At 46.3% G+C, this 16,375-nt stretch overlaps 2 protein-coding genes and 1 long non-coding RNA gene across 18 annotated transcripts in view; 1 reads left to right on the top strand and 2 right to left on the bottom strand.

Annotated features, from left to right (window-relative positions):
- Positions 1-8,491, bottom strand: part of LOC120900884 (sodium/hydrogen exchanger 3) — a 56,375-nt gene extending 47,884 nt beyond the window's left edge. For 6 of the 11 annotated variants that reach the window (XM_040308466.1, XM_040308463.1, XM_040308464.1 and 3 more), the window contains exon 1: positions 8,309-8,490. The gene's annotated coding sequence lies outside the window, so the exon portion shown is untranslated. Of the gene's footprint in view, positions 1-102; positions 352-4,888; positions 5,719-8,308 lie in introns of those variants that run through there. The other 5 variants (XM_040308456.1, XM_040308462.1, XM_040308470.1 and 2 more) reach the window with 3 other exon arrangements.
- LOC120900886 lies at positions 6,225-9,754 on the top strand. Of its 4 annotated transcripts, none has more exons than XR_005739254.1 (3): positions 6,225-6,594; positions 6,650-6,968; positions 7,128-9,754. It is a non-coding gene; the product is annotated as an uncharacterized LOC120900886 (long non-coding RNA). The 4 variants fall into 4 exon arrangements; XR_005739253.1 differs by having other exon boundaries at positions 6,232-6,334; positions 6,393-6,594; positions 6,650-9,754; XR_005739252.1 differs by having other exon boundaries at positions 6,679-9,754.
- LOC120900885 (transcription elongation factor S-II) lies at positions 9,657-14,369 on the bottom strand. Of its 3 annotated transcripts, XM_040308472.1 has the most exons (3): positions 13,929-14,369; positions 11,216-12,197; positions 9,657-10,702 (listed from the first exon to the last, which is right to left on the bottom strand). In XM_040308472.1, exons 1-2 carry the CDS (start codon positions 13,998-14,000, stop codon positions 11,250-11,252), a joined length of 1,020 nt encoding a protein of 339 aa, XP_040164406.1. In that variant the 5' UTR covers positions 14,001-14,369; the 3' UTR covers positions 9,657-10,702; positions 11,216-11,249. The 3 variants fall into 3 exon arrangements, with proteins under 3 accessions (XP_040164406.1, XP_040164405.1, XP_040164407.1); XM_040308471.1 differs by having other exon boundaries at positions 9,657-12,197; positions 13,929-14,368; XM_040308473.1 differs by lacking the exon at positions 13,929-14,369 and adding an exon at positions 12,279-12,368 and having other exon boundaries at positions 9,657-12,197.
- Positions 14,370-16,375: the final 2,006 nt, after the last annotated feature.

Here is a 16,375-nt window from a genome sequence, read left to right as displayed (position 1 = left end):
TCACTGTTAGCGGAACTTGTGCCGATATATCCGGGCACAAAGCTTCTTCATTCATTCAAGCATACGACAAACACACTCACACACAGGTTTATTCATTCTCACCGTTCAAAAATGCTGCACTGTTGCACAGTGACAACACAGTCACACCAAACACACGCGCTTTTGATCGGACTAGTGCCATGTGCACCATCTGGCGGTGTTCCGCCAGCCTTCCCGAAAAACGCGCGATCCGCAGCCGTGCGACCGAAACAAAGGACTAAACGCAAAGACGCCCGAAAAGACACCGCCAAGCGCGCCTCGGAACAGACAGCAAGCAGACACCGCACTGCCACCTCAGCCTCGAGGATTGCCGTTCTGTGCTGTGTGCGATGCGCCACGACTGACTTGGCTGTGTTATTGTTTCTCAGCGCTCATCTCATCGCGCTGCTCGAGCGAGCGAGCGAGCGAGCGAACGAACGAGCGAGCGCGTTCTCACCTTTCGGATAGTGCTCGCCTGCTCACACCAATGCAGCGGGTTGAGGGGACCGATCGCTCTCGCTAGCTTAGGCTGCGCTTTGGTACGTGTAAAACAGGAGCGCGACACAAAGCGAGCACAAAATTACCAAAAGTAATATTTCGCATCATGAGTTGCAAATAAATCAGCCAATTTCTTCGTTAATCAAGCAATATATTTTTCCCTTTATTTCATGGGAAATTTATTGCTCTCTACAAACTAAATTGCGATTGGACGCATTTGCACCTCAGGCAGTGCTGTGGGAAACAGGTTCTTGCCATACCACTGCCTCAGCTTTACGCTCTTGCACGATACGCAGCAGTATTAGTACAGCTGTGTTCGAAACGGGAGAGCGTACCATTTCGCTCTCAGCTATTTCTATTTAAAAAACATTCAAGCGTGGTTAATGTGCATGTAGTTAGTGTTTAGGAAACATGTGTACCTTTCTTTAAAACAACTTTGATTTAGTATTGCCTAGGCGCTAGGTGGAAGGAAGTGTAAGTGCGTAAAAACAGCTAGAATGTATTTACAGCTCTTTATTTAGCACTATTTTAACGTTTATATATCTTTGCCTAGCTGGAGAAATATTATTGCAACCAACGTGTTATTTTTAATTGTTAATGTTTTTTCTTTTTATCGCAGCTTATTAACGCATGGTTGAGCTTTTTGTTATTGTTCAATAGTTTTCAAATTGTGTTTATTGCTTATTCAGAGTTTATAGGAGCCTTATTTAATTAAAATGTAGATTTTTACTAATACTAAATACTTTGGCCCGGTTACAAGGTTATGCAAGATAATTTCGGGGGTATTCAATAACTTTAGGATGAGTGAAAAAGGATTTTTCAAAAGACAACGCAAATTCCAGGTGACTTTTAACGGGAGGACACAATAGGGACACAATAAGAAACTGATGCTGACTCTGGAATTGTACAGAACTCATACTGGTGGTAGCTCATGGTTTCCAATCACAGCTAGTAGAATTAGTCATTAACCTACACTGATCCTGGAACTGATCCTAATCCCTTACCATGCTATCTGCTAATGACTTAACAACATGCCCGTCCTGGGTTCAAACCTCGTATGGACCGTCGCCCTAAGCAAGTATTGGCTATCCGGCTCTAAATCTCGAAAGGCTGTATAGGCCGGGATGAGCCCTTACTCCTAAAAAAGGTTGTTTGTTGCAGTAATTTTTTGTAGAAATGTTACCGCGACATTTTCACACATCCGGACCTGCAGTGGCGGTCACCTAAAGTAGGACATCTATATTAAGACTTTGAAGCTTCCTGGACAATTCATTGGACCACTTTTTGGAAAACTTTCTGGAAAACTAGAATTTCATTACAGAGATATAGATTTGAACGTTTTCAATCCAAAGTGTGCAATGTTTCTTAACAAAAGGATGTCACATTTGCATACCAAAACGCATCAAAACTGTTCAGATATAACAAAATTTCCATTTAAGTTGTAAAATCAAACCCAATAGTTAGCTCACCCAATAATCCCGGGTAGCTCTGTTTTGCCAGTATCTGGATTCTCTCATATTTCAAAAACATCCTACACCCAAAAGGTAAACAAAACCTATAAACCTACATTTACTGCTATGATCTGGCATGTCTGGTGTCTTTCTAATGACATGACAGGCCAATAGCGTACACAGCATAGAGCTCCGTAATGAATGGTTTTTACTTCCTTGCAAATGGGGCTCTGAATCTCGTAAAGTCCCCAGAGATGTATGCGCCATGGTTACGCAAACGATTCCAAATGCTGAACTCAACTAGAACGTAAAATAAATTAATTAGTTCACATAAATGAAGCAGATCTGATAACGAAGCATATCAAACAACATGTAAAACCTCCAGCATTGACCCTCAACGCACCAGTAAACCTTCCGAACGGACAAACATGCTGAGGTAAACATAACCATAATCAGTCCAGTCAACCGGTTTTTTTTTACTTATTTTCTTGCTCCTTCCACATAGCAAACACTTAGACGAACGCTGAGACCAAAACCCTCCCTCGGTGGAAAAGGGCCGCTTCAGTGCTCCGGTCGGGCGCCAAGGTTACGATCCGAAGAACCATGGCCGGCAGCTGCTTGGCGCCTGTCAAAGGACGCGTCCAAAGGACCAAATCGAATAAATTTTCCTAATCTTGCGAAGCGCGCTGATGGAAACGAACACACGATTGTACTGATAGCACGAGCGTTTGTGCGTTTTGCACTCCGCCCGAGCTACTCCAGTGAAGTGTGTCCGTACGTGTATGTGCTTGTGTGTGTGTGTGTGTGTGTGTCTATTGTCTTTCATCACCCTTAGAAGCTGCTACCACACACATTAAGCCACAGTTCACTCGCTCCACATCCATTGTGCGATATGGGAGCTTCGCCGTTCGTCGCTTGCTTGGGCTGCGCTGTAGGTCAAAGAAAATCGATACGTACAACGATTCCCGCGCGCTTCTTGCCCCATTCTCATTTTCTTTTTTCCAATTCCACTCCAAACTCGTTAGTAGTTTGAGTGTCTGTGTGTGCGCAAGAACGAACACAAAATGGATTAATTTATCAAAAGATTATACACGGCCCTTTTGCTCGGGAGCGTGAAGGAGGAGCTTTGTCGGAATAGAGAGTGGTACCAAACAAAAAAAAGGGGTGAAAAAAGAGAAACAGTGCGCTTGGTGGACGTGAAATATGCTATATTCCTTATTTTCGGCGAGCCAACCCACCGCCAACTTCTTCCGAATAAGCTTTGTCAAGCTGCTTAAGCATGATGCTGCTGTTGGGCGACCAAGCATGTACTGCACGGAGACTTGCTTACAGCATCATGTAACGCAGGGTTACATAAACACCATTGCATACCCGACCACTTTTTCTGCCACCAATGCGTGCGACGTAACCATTTTTTCCCCTGAATTTAAATCACTGCCATACAGCAAAAAAAAACATGATTCCAATTGCACTAATAAAAACGAACAAACTGATCCTTCCCGCAAAACGACAGCAGAGTCCTTTCACACACACAAAAAAACAGCCCCCAAGTTGGCAGGTTGTCAACGCGACGACTGTCCCCAGGCGGCGGCGGCGGCGGCCCCGGGTAGGAGACTCCAAGGACAAGGACCTTTTTGGCGTGTGTGGGTCGTCCCGCCCGTCCGAGCGCACGGGCGCCCCTGTGTGTGTGATTGTGCGGGGATGGAAATTTGAAGGTTAAAAATTACATAACCTTCACAACAAATGCCGCACAGCAGCAGCAACAACAGCAAGCGCGACAGCCCGAGCGGTCGTGTGTGTGTGTGTGTGGTACAAGGGTGAAGGAGCCGCCAGGTGGCTCTTGGCAGTACGCGCGCCCGAAGGCGCATGCTGCGGCGGGATGCATTGCCAATGTGTGCTGTGTGGTTATGCGTTATGCGCGATAGTTCCCTTTGCTTTTCCCTTTCCCTGTACCTTTACCAGACGCCCGACCAGACCAGTGTTTTGGGAATTTTCTGTTGCTCTAAACCACCGCCGTTCGTTGTTGTATGGCTGGGAAATGGAAAGGCATTGGAAAAACCACAGCACAGCTTCATCGTGTTGGCTATTTGTTTGAATTTTTTACCAATTTTGGTTACACTAGATCACGGTAGAAAATAAATAAATACAAAAACACACACACAAATAAACACTTTCATCCGGAGAAAGTAAAAAGTACAAACAACAAGCGCACGCAAGAGAGAGAGAGAGAGAGAGAGAGAGAGCCACAACCGATTGATTGTGTTTATCGAGCACCGCTTAGATAATGCATGGCCCACTGCGATGCAAAACGATAACACTGCGCACAAACACACATACACACACCTGCCATTTCTGCGGGCTTTTTGGGAAACGTCAAACCTTGAACGAGGCCCCCCTAGAAGGGAAATTGGAAAAAGAACAATAATCACACAAAAATCACAAAAAAAAGAATTGAGCAAAACCATATTCTGCTGTAAACATCACACACCAGCACACACACTTATAGCACAATCATTCTATTGGGACAACAAACGAAAGAAACAAACACACAACACTTTATAACAACGACACCAAACCACTCACACACCAACACACTGTTGCTGCTGCTGCTGCTACTTGCGAGCCAATTTCTCCGTTTTCATTTTGCTCTGATTTTCCAACGCCTGAACCCAAGGGGGCACGACATTTCGATTGCACTTGCCGATGGAGTGCCCACCAGCTCACTCTCAGCCCTTGCCCTTGCACCCTCCAGAGGGAGGGGGTGTGCACACACTTATGTAACGTGACTAAAATTTTCTTTCCCCACAGGCACACAGACACGACAGCACCAACGCACGCTTTCCTCCGTTTTCGCTGCGTTCACAGCAGAGGTGATGGAAGATGGAGCGTGTGAGAGAGAGACAGATAGGGGGGAAACTTACCCTTTTTGAGCGAGGAAAACAGCCTGTTTTTTTCTATTGCACCGCAACATTAGTCACAAAACGCACGGATAGCATCGCAGTAGCACAGCTTCACAAGAGTGCGGCCCCGACTGCTGCCCCTTTTGGGCTGGAAGGGAGACCGTAATACACGCTGTTCGAGAACGTAAAACCTAGCGCTCACGTTGTCTTTGTGGCCATTTTTGTGTGTTGATGCCTCTGCCTGCTGTCACTCTCACCGCCTGCCTTCAACGCTGCGGAGGAGGGGTGGCGCTTTCAATTTGCGTTGTAAACATCGGCTACTATTTTGCGATCCGAATGACTGGGGCGCAATAAATCGATAGTTTTTGTTCACACAAACACACACACACACAAACACACACACGCACACTCTCTTGTCGTGCAGCGCGCTACGGGAGATTGGCGGTGGGAAGGGTTGTTCAGTAGTGTTGCTGCAACGCCTGCTTCGTCCGAAATTGGAAAAAAACGTTGTGCAAACAGCAGTAAAGCAAAAGCTCTGTCTGTAATCACTCCCAATGAACGATCAAAACACTCAGTGTCACTCAGTGATGGTGGCAACGGGCAGCCAGCTCCAGTATCGACCGCCGATAGGGTACGGCACTGCTGGCCACTCCAGCCGGTCGTCTGCTGCTGGCGTGCGCTTTCCGACAAAGTTGGGCACCGACACGACCGACACAGTTGACGGGTCTCGCAGGGACACCACGGATGCTGCTGGTTCTACTGCTTCTGCTTCGGTTACCGCACCGTACTGGTAGTAGCTGACCGGGAACGACGACGGTTGACGTGGCCGCCATTGCTTAGCTCACCGACTGGAATGAGCCGGATGACGTTTTGTCGCCCAACGCCGACAACCCGACCGCGGCACACGCAGAGCGAGACCACCGACGCACCGACTCGCTGTTTTCCCGACTCGCGCTAGCCGAAGCAGGGGGAATAGATTTTTCCTTCCCAATTTTCCACCATGCCACCACGACCCACCACTAACCACCACTGCTTGTGCGGAATGTTTTCTGCTAAACGGAGCACTTTTCGACGAAGCGCTATGGAAAAGTGCGCGAGCGAGCGAGAACAGCTCTCCCGAAACGCTAAACGCGCCGTCCCGGTTGTGCGCAATGGGGCCACCAATATTCTTGGGATGGGAAATCGTCGGTGTTTTTCCTCTGCCAGCAATCGCAAACACCAGGCAACAAACCTCCGTTTTGACAGCTGGCACGCTCTCTCACTCTCGCGCTCTTTCATTCGTTCTCTCTCTCACGGTGCCATTGTATCTTTGGGGGAGATTTTCCGCTCCGGATTTTTCCCTCTACTGCAGCAGTGTGTTTCCCTCCGTGCGTGTTTTGGTGTTGGTGAGCGTGTATTTGCTTCTGGTTTGTTTTCGTTGGTGTATCGTTTTTTTCCTTTGATGATCGTGACTTTCCCCCCAAACAGGTGACCAAAATTGCTGTTTTTAGAGTATTGATTTAGGACTTTGTTGTTGTTTTTTTAGGTTCCAAATTCCCGCAAAAAATGAAAACAACAGCCTACTAAGCGCAACGATTTGGCCCGACCTTGCACCACTACTACTACTACCACTGTCAAAGTGATGGTTCTACACGCAATAATTCCCCCCCGTTTCTGAAAACAGCTGATCCGTTGTTTGATGGCAAATGCGCAGAATCCAGTTCCGTTGCCGCTAGTTCCTGAGATAGGTAAGATAGCAGCTCTCCTTAGCATAATTAGCGTGACATCTGAGCGTTGAAGTAGTTGTTTTTTCCCACACTTGTTCTTGCCAGGCTTTCGCGCACCCCGAAAGTGATCATACGAGCTTCAACGTTGAACCGTAGCCATCAGCAGGAAAGCAACTCAATGCTCTTTCTTCTTCAGCGTAACTCATCCGTGACAGCTGGTGTCTTTAGCTCCGAAAGACAAATTGGCAATGTCTTCGGCGACACGAGTACATCAATCATCCTCCTCACAAATCACTGATAAAGTCGATCGCGTGCATCTACGACGACTCCATCATTCCGCTGTTTGTTTGGGATGCGTGTTTGTGTTCTCTGACGTACTCGGGCTACGATAACGGGTAATTTTGAAGAACCCGCACCGCACCGCAATTAAAAACTGCCAATCGAAAGGGCCCCGCAATCGGCGGGTCTACGGCCAAAAACTGCAATAACTCGGTGCGGTGCGGTTTTGGTCTACTTATAGACGGGCGGGACTAATTGCTGCCAATATGTTGTAGGTAGGTGCCCGGCATGCAATTGAAACGATCCGACCTATGTCGATTATGATTGATGTGTAATGTCGTCCGCGTATTGCTCTATTTTGGGGTGTTTTGATTGCTCCAAAAGTACCTCCCCATCGCAAGCAATCAGCGGCAAGTACCCTTCCAAGCACGGAACGTCATAACGATCGTCGCATACTTCGATGGCACTGTCCTACAAAAAGCCATACCCGCAGAATTGTTACATTCTTGTCCAGCAGCTTACACCGGGCATCTGCATGTCGCGTGGCTGACATCAAGATTTATAGCCCAGCACGAGTTAGCCACACTTGAGCGGTAGAGGATTCACTTCTTGCCATCATTATCTGGCCATGCAGGCTGCAACCGGCACAGCTAGTGCAAAGATTGACCTACCGGGATGACGGGAGAATGAAGGTAACATCTCAAACCCCGCCCAGGTGTTATCAGTCGCCATCGTCAATCCAGGACAGCCACCAGGGGCTGATCATCAGTCCAGCGGTTCCTAAGCCCAAGGCGACAGGCAGACAACGCGAGGCCCTTGGCAAACAACCGACCGAGTGAGCTAGGCACAAGCACAAGCCACAGTTGGCAAATTAGTTTTCAGTCTTATCAGACCCGAGAGACACCTACCATAAAGGTACAACCCCGTTTGTGTACAGCCCTCCTCCTTCGCCCAAGCGCCCATTTATCTAGGTCCCGTGCGTGCACTTGCAGGGGAACAGGTGGAGTAGTGGTATTACGACATGAAAGCTGGGGGTGAAAATACACAAAATTGACACTGATCCACATGCGCAAGACGAACAAGTACAAGTGGCCATTCGTAGTGGGTGATACAACAACAACAACATCGCTAACACTATGGACATACGGGACGGGAGGATCTCGTGACATCCGGAGGGTTACGATGGTTGTCAACTTGGTCCACATGCAATTCAGAAAACCAGGTCGTAGTGGACACGTTTTGTGGACACTTTAGATTGTCTTTTTGTGTGAAGATTCTGAAGTAGCGTGTGATGCAATCTTGTGCACTTGACGAGTTTTTATCAATATCCCTGTCTTTAAGTTAACGCGTAGTACATTTCAAGACACTAAGTAGTACTGATTATTTTGGAATAAGTATCTCAATTTATGGAAATAATTTTGTCCATTTCGCACTTCACGCACTACACAGTACTTACCAAAAGCCTTAGTTTCTGATCCGTTTCAGCTTCTACTGGAGCCTACAAATGATCACTTATGGATCCCACTTAGTAGCTTGGCACTACTGCTCCTTCAGCACACCTGTTTCGAGCAACCTCGACCGGGACGACGGAACCGTTCCGCAGAACGATGAGTGCACGACTGAGCGTGGCCAGCTTAGGCGGGTACCATTACCTTCGGACGGCCAAGAACGCAAAGGCTTAATCAAACAGCAAACCAACCAAACCCACCCTACCCTGTCCACCCCCCGCGTGTCCGATCTTTGTGACACGGTCGCGGTAGTCTCATAATGGGGGTGAGCAGGCTCGTGCCAACCCGAAGGTAGCTTCATATTTTGTATTATCACTTTAATTAAGTAGCCAGTTGTCATTGAAACACACCACCATCGCCGTTCTTACCTTGATGGACTGTGCGGATATCCTGAGCGGACTGTGTGTGTGCGTGTGTGTGTGTGCAGGGGGGGGAAGAGTGAAATGAAACACCCATTGGATGCAGCTGTAACATGTGTGACTTGTGTGCGGGGCAAAGCGAAGGAGTAGTAGCAACCGTGTTATCAGACGACGATGGCCAAATTGTAGGTGTGATAAATGGTTATCTTTCAACGCGAGATGAGACGAGATAGGCAAATTAAAAACGCGTATGTAGATCAGAACTCGAGCGGAACCGGGGAGGTGTTTTATGAGGGGGCCAGCAGCCGCTCTTGAGCTACCGAAATTTTATATAATAATTGTACACTATCTGAAGTACGTCATATTCACCAGTATGATGTTTGACGTCTTTCAACTGTTGAGATCGAGAAGGACGACCATTTGCTTAAAAATGTTATTTCCTTTATACAATGTATGACGATGGTTTGCGATGTTTAAACAACCACAGCATAATCCCAAATTCAATCAGAAAAAGCCGTTAAAAAAGGTTAGAGAAAGGAACATGGATTAGTCGTTAATCGTAAAAATCCTTTTAGATTTTTATGTTTTTGTGGGATTTTTCTCATAATCTGAAGCACAAGATATTTTTAATACGGAGACAAACATATCTATAAGATCTGCAAAACTCACTGAAAAAACGGCTCTAACTGCTTATTTGAAAGTAACGCTTTTTCAAATTGCAAGAACTCAACTCTGCCCTATAACTATTTTCTAATCTGCTAGAGTCCGCTAGGAGCGCTGTAGTCACTAAAGTGAATCTCGTAAGTTCAAAATTCGTATTTCTACGTGCTCCAAAATGTTGAATTTCATCCTGCTAATGTTGTATCTAAGCCAACATTAATTAACAAAGCGAAATTTTGAACAAATTAAGATAAAATTTAGAACAAATTCTACCCACTCCATTGTTACAGCAATTGTTTATTTCTATTGCAAAAAAAAGGAACTAAACGAACGCGTAAATTAAAGCCAATTACATTGCTGTAATGTCCTACTACACTTAAACATTATTTCCATGCTTTCTTGGTGGTTTCTGGGGGGCTTTTGGATTGTCTACGTTCGGATCAATGGCCCAAACCACCTTACCATGGGGGAGGGGCATGGGATGCAAAACAGTGAAACTTCCGTTTCCTGTTTGATTACCTGTTACAACACACACGCAAACGTACGAAACTACACCTCACTCTGCATGTCGGGGGTTGTTTTTTCTCTTTTTGTTTCTTTATCGCAGCACATAACGTGACGCAAACATTATTACCGTTTACTTATTTACAGTTACAGTTATATTTTCCTTCGCTTTGCTACATTCCCTACAAATCTCGCTAAATAGCAATAGCGCGGTGTGAGCAGCAATCGTCGTCCCTGCTCGATCCCTCACACATGCCACAACATATTCCCCCCGTTTTCCTAACCTAACCAATCTTGGTGTGGTGATCCTTGTAGTGATCCCGCCATCATTATCGTATAGTAGAGCGCGACGGCAGGACGGTTAGCCGCATTAAATTAACACCCGCCGCATCGTTGGAGGGGCCAATGTTGGCGGGTGCAATTGTTACCTCTGAGATCGCTAACCAGCCTTTGCGCACGCCGTTTTGTCTGCTGTTTTGTATTGTTGGAGTTTTTTTTCTCTATCGACTATTGTTAATGATCCTTTGTAATGTTAATGATGGTTATGTGTATGTTATGTTCTGTTTGTACGGTTTGTACGCTTTCTGCGTACGACGAAACGTTTGTAAATTTTGTTTGTTTTTCTTTTTTAAAACCGGATTCAGTTTCACTCGGCACAGGATCGCTTCACACATTTACAATCCGTTAGCTTCTATGTTAGTGCCGCCGACAGTGAATAATTGATTTTTCCCCTTCGTTTTCTTGCATTCAAGAGAAATTGTACGAACGTACATCGTTATCGTCCATATCGTTTATCCGTGGGTTTGGGATGTTTAGAATCTAAAATTGATAGCAAAGATTGGGCTATTATTTATAATTTCAGAAAGAAAAAAGAAGTAATATTTTAAACATAATAAATGTAAAAGAGTGTGCCAATTGGGTTTGCACAAACGGTCAGCTTACTCAATCGAAGCGCTGTCGAATGTGTTGATTAAATGAATTATTGCAAAGATCGACGTGAAGCGTCCGTACAACCCACAATGGCGTAAGCTTTTGCCTGCTATGTATGCCCACCGCATTGGGGCCATTTGCTGGTATGCACAGTAACGTTGGCTAGTTTGCCAGTATGTTTTAGTTAAAACCCCGAACCTCCTACCAGAACACGTTATCTGGTGAAGGTTACCACAATCATCGTCCATTTCGTTACGATCATTGCAAAAAGACAAAAGACAGTGTCTTCCACATTCCACACAACAAACGCCGCTCCCGTTTGCGAATGAATGGAAACCATAGATCTCGAGCAAGAGACATGAATCGAACACATCTCGCGCGCGCACAACACATCGAACGAACCTGTTGGTTTTCGTTTGTTTGTTTTGTTTTTGTTTTAGCAGAACTTCCAACGGTGGCCACACTCGTTGCACATCACGAACGTGGTCATCGGTTCGTCAGCGCTTCGCGTCTGCAGCTGGTTGTACGTGCAGTTGCGCTTCTTGCACTTGCCGCACTTGAGCAGATCCGTCTTGGTGCCCTGCACCGTCGCCAGCTGCGCATCGTTGATCGCCTCCTTCACGAACCGATCGCGCAGATGCTTCATCTCGTCGCTCGCCATCTCCTCCGACGTCATCTTGGCCAGCCGCTGGGCCGTGATGGCGCCGCTCACAAAGTTCGCCCGCAAGCTCGGGTTCTTCGGGTCCTTCAAGTTGGCGACCCGCGACCGGACACGATTTTTGTACCGCATGTCCGTGTTTTTAAACTCCACAAAGATGGCCTCCTCCAGCTCCTCCCCGAGCTCTTCCGGCGTTTGGCAGCCCTCCGGCGGTTCGCCGTCGACGCGCAGCGCGTTCGCCAGCATCTCGCGGCACTTCAGCCGCACCGCATCGGTCGTGTTGCTCGACTGCGACGACATACCGCTCGACGGGGGAGCCTTCGATTTGCTGCTTTCCTTCTCCCGCTCGTAGTCCTTTTTGTTGCCACCGCCGGTACCACCACCGCCGGTACCGCCGCTGCCGCTGTTCGCTTTGTCACCGCCGGCGCCACCGCCAGCGCCGCCCGATCCGGCGTTGGCGCTGTCGGACGATTTGCTGCTCGATTTGCTGCTCGCCTTGCTGGACGACTTGGACGAATCCTTCGAGCCGTCCTTCGACGGTGGCGTGCCGGCCAGGAAGCGCTTCCAGCTCTTGATCAGCGACTTGGCCAGGCTGATCACCTCATCGTCCTTGCTGCACTTGCGCAGCTCGTTCACCGTCATGCCGATGCGCGTTTTCGTCAGTATATCCAGATCGATGTTTAACCGCTGCAGCTCGCGCAGCAAATCGAGTGCCTGCTCTTGGCCCTAAAATGGTAGAAAAATAACGCTTATTAGTGTTATTTTAACGCTATTTTAAACAAAGAGAGACGCTTCGCTCATTCGAACCCTTTTCGATCCACCCCGCCTACTGCAACTGGATGCATTCGTTGTACGGCGAATGTGTCTGTGTGTATGTGTGCGTGTATCTTACGCCAGGACTCCACAGAGCATAACACGGAGCGCAACATAACAACTGACAGCTGCCAAACGCTTCCCAAAACGCTTGGGAAAGGAGGTAAAGCGTTTCATTAACTTTCGGTCATCGCAGTAGGCTGGTGATTTTTCTACGAGCAATGAGTGGCCTACTAAGGATGTTCAAAATATGATACCAGCAAAAAAGCGTTTTCTGAAGCGTTTAGCAGCTGTCAGTTGTTATGTTGCGCTCCGTGTTATGCTCTGTGGAGTCCTGGCGTTATTTGTTTGGGTGTTGTGTTTTGTTTTGGATGCAAAACCGGTTACTCTCTCAGTTCACTCTTTCTCAAGAGCAGCGTTTGCTACGATGTGAGCGTTGCCCGCTTCTTCTCGCTTCTCATTTTTCACCCCACGAGTGCGTACGACGGCAGGGTGTGTGTGTGTGTGTGCGCGTGCGCGCGCGCGTTTTTATGCCGGCTCACCCGAACCAAGCTGCTTTGGGAGAGCACAGCTTGACGATGGCGAGCGAACGCGATCCGCCCAGCCCATCGCGTTTGCCAACTAGAACACAGCACAGCGCAGCTTCCCTGCCCCTGTTGTGTGGAGGAGCATATTTTTCTCGCTGCCACACACGCTCACACACGACAAACCCGATTAAAGTGGCACACAACTACGGGCACGGGCAATCGATTGAGGAGCGGGCCCCGTCCGGGCAGTGAAGCTATCGACTTCAAGCGAAAAGCATTTTAGCGTTGGAGCTTTGCTAAACCAGCACACACCACACCGGGGCGTATTTTTCGCGCGCGCGCTCCCATAGGGCGGATTGAAAACACACCAAAATCTCACACATCGCCACTGTGTTTAGGCGGTTCGTGAAGCACACTTCACAGCAGCCTGTGGCTGTGTGTGGGTCAGGCGAAGCATCTCGCCGACTCACCGCAGAGTTTGGCAAAGATTACGCAAAACGTATGGCGATTCGACAAAATAGCCGCAACGGTACGGTATTGCTGAACGAGAGAAGGCCGAACGTTGTGCAAAATCTCTCACAGAAGCTGACAATATTGAGCCCCCAATACAGGGAATGAAATATGATTTTCAACACTTGTAGTACATTAAAAAATAATACCACACAACAATTTCCAAAGCCACCGAGGCGGAACGGCCTGGGGGCAATATAGTGCTCGGTTGAACTATACCGGCAAGGGGTGTAAAAAAACTTCTATACGTATAATCGGCCAAACAACAGCTTGTTTTTCATCGCCCTTTCCAGTGAGGCATGGAAAGCGTTTTACATTTCCGACCAACAAAGCGGGAAATGAGATGCACACTGCGGGGATAGGGTCTTCATCATGATTACTATTACCCATCACGATATTCAAACAGGGCTTTTCTTCCTCCAATGTAAAACTGTATTCCGCGCTTGCCAGTTTCTGAGCTTGCAAAATATCGCATAAAGAAGCATCATCATTCTACGGAAGAGAGAAGGAAAGCATAGATTTTTGTTCATCCCCCTTTGCCCACCCTAAGAACTATATGCACCCACACACATACACACATACACGCACACATAAGCGCGCTTCTTACCGATCCGTCCGACAGGGAAGTCATTTTGCCCAGCTTTTTCTGAATACGAAACACCTCCTCCTCGACGTTCATCTTTAGGCCAGTGCGGAACGCTAAGCACAAACTGCGAACGGCGGCAGCCCTTTTCCTTTATTTGCAAGATCTCAGCTTTGCAGTCGGGTCCGCTCGGGGCAGCAAGCGGCGCGTTCTTGTCTGTGTTTGCTGTGGTGTGTTTGCTCAAACCCTAGGCCAAGAATCCGCACCGCACGAAGAAAGGCGTTGAAACGTTCGCTACCGGATCGGCACTAGTGACATTCACTCGAAGAGCATGAGTATTTCTTATAGAGATGCGGGAAATTTCACTATATTTTGCGGAAACGTGCCAAAAACGCGGTTTTCGGTGGCCCGGGCGTAAGAAAACGTCGTCTCTTCGCGTGAAAAAGCTACGAAAAACAACGAATGACAGGTAGTGAGAGGTTGGGCCATCGGTGTCATTGGTAGCCATGTTCCGAGCTTCTGTTTGTCAGATAAAAAGGGAAGTAGAATTATAAAAGGGAACTTCCATTGGGAGACGGACTCGTTGAAAGCCCTTTTTTATTGTAAAAAGTGGATGTTTGACTCAAAGGGCATATTTGACCTGAGTGCATACATCAGGTGGGCTTATGGTGTTCTTTCTCACCAATACATCGACACACAATTTGACGGTTTGTTTCATAACAAAATCTAGTATGCCTTGAAGTTTAAACGAAATCTTGCTGAAATTGAATGTGGTTTTACTCAGACCTAGCACGAAGAAAGAAGCCAAAAAAACTTACGTGGCAGCCAGTTCTTGGATTAAAACGAAGATTTGAGGGCTTTAGATTCCAAAAAAAAAAATTCCTTCACCAAATCTGATACATAGGCAACAATTATTGAATCCTTTCTGCTAGCAAGCAAGGAGCAGTGTACCAACCGAACCAAATATGATTTTATACTAAAAGTGAGGAACTTATCAGAGTGCCTGCGTGGTTCTGTTCAACAGACCACCGATTGATCTCAAATATCAAGTAAAATTGTAAAAAAATTTGGATAGAATTAGGAGTGAGTCCATAGAAAAATCATCAAAGCCTCCAGTTTGTTATAGATCTAACTGTCAAACCAGGTTTTCTTCCTTTTTTAGTTTTTAGACGTCAAATTGCTCTGGATAAGCCCACCTGATATATCAACTCACTTTACTCAAAGGGTAACAATTTGTCCAAACGTACATAAAGTTTGCTTTCGCTAGGTAAACTTCGATTGTCTGTCAACTACAGATACGCGTTTTTTTTAATTTGACAGTTCTTTGAGCTAATTGATACAAAAAGGTACAAAATTGTTAATGTCATAATCTACAGTTAAGGACATATGAAATGAATTTCATGGTCAAATCATCCACGTAAAGCAAAGTTAAACTATATGAAAGTAGCAATTTTTGGGTTTGAAACCGTTCCCAAGCGCCACAGATTAAGCTTAAACGACTGGAAAATTGAATATCCAAAGAAAAAAAAATGAAAGCTCCACAGCTTCATTGTTTTGATCAATAGATGGCGTATTACAACTCATCATTATATTGCTATCCTTTTCTTGCAATGTGTTTCGCCAAGTTTCATCTTATCATGACCTATATAGCCTTCTAACTTTTTGAGTAAAAATCTATATGAATGGTCGTGTGGTCAGAACGTAGATATTAACACCAACGATCATAACTCAAAACTCACTTGCTTCAGTGCTGGTGGTTTCGGTTGGAGTTTAGTATTTAAACAATCGTATCGCCGTTCTAGTTCTAGCGATGCATAACTTCAATGCGAAACCATACAACCGTACAGAGGAAATGAGAAAGCTCTCCTCCAAGCGATGAAGCTCAACTGGTTGGGGTATCCCACCAACAGAGAGAGCGCCACCAGCTTTTTTGCTATTTTTAGAATGCATGAGTCGTTTGCCGTCTGCTAAACGAAGTCTTTCTATATTCCGTTTAGGTAGAGAACTTGAGTCGTTTAGAAGCCGTTTAGTGGTCGTTTAGTGGATTTGTGGCACTTGGGATGTGTTTCGCCTAGCTTCTTCTAATCATGGCCTATCTACCCTTCTAGCTTTCCGAGCAGAAGAAGAAGAATGCAGAATGGCTTCCGAGCAGAAGAATAGCCATTCACGTATATCAATACCATCGACTATTATTCGTTCAATAAAACGCATAAAAAGCCTTCGACTACTGAATTTTAAACTATAATTTAAAAAGTTCCATTGACCCATTTTCAATTTTATGAGCAGCAATCTAGCAATAAAATCAACATTATGCTACAGTAAGGTTTGTCCAAAAACTATTTTTGGTCCGCTGTCGCACGATAAAAAAAATACTCAAAAATTCTCATTCTTATTTTCCATTTTTACACCAACTTTCAAACTTATCGTTTTGCTGTCACTCCACACAGCTCCAATCATGGCGTCGTCAAACT

Source organism: Anopheles arabiensis, chromosome 3 (genome assembly GCF_016920715.1).
Source record: "Anopheles arabiensis isolate DONGOLA chromosome 3, AaraD3, whole genome shotgun sequence".
Classification (NCBI taxonomy): domain Eukaryota; kingdom Metazoa; phylum Arthropoda; class Insecta; order Diptera; family Culicidae; genus Anopheles; species Anopheles arabiensis.
This window is presented reverse-complemented; position numbering and strand designations above follow the sequence as displayed.

Excerpts from the sequence above, each read along its gene's own strand:
- LOC120900885 (XM_040308472.1), bottom strand. The coding sequence starts at position 14,000 with ATGAACGTCGAGGAGGAGGTGTTTCGTATTCAGAAAAAGCTGGGCAAA. Across the intron at positions 12,198-13,928 it reads CTTCCCTGTCGGACGGATCG|GGCCAAGAGCAGGCACTCGA; the intron begins GTAAGAAGCGCG and ends CTACCATTTTAG.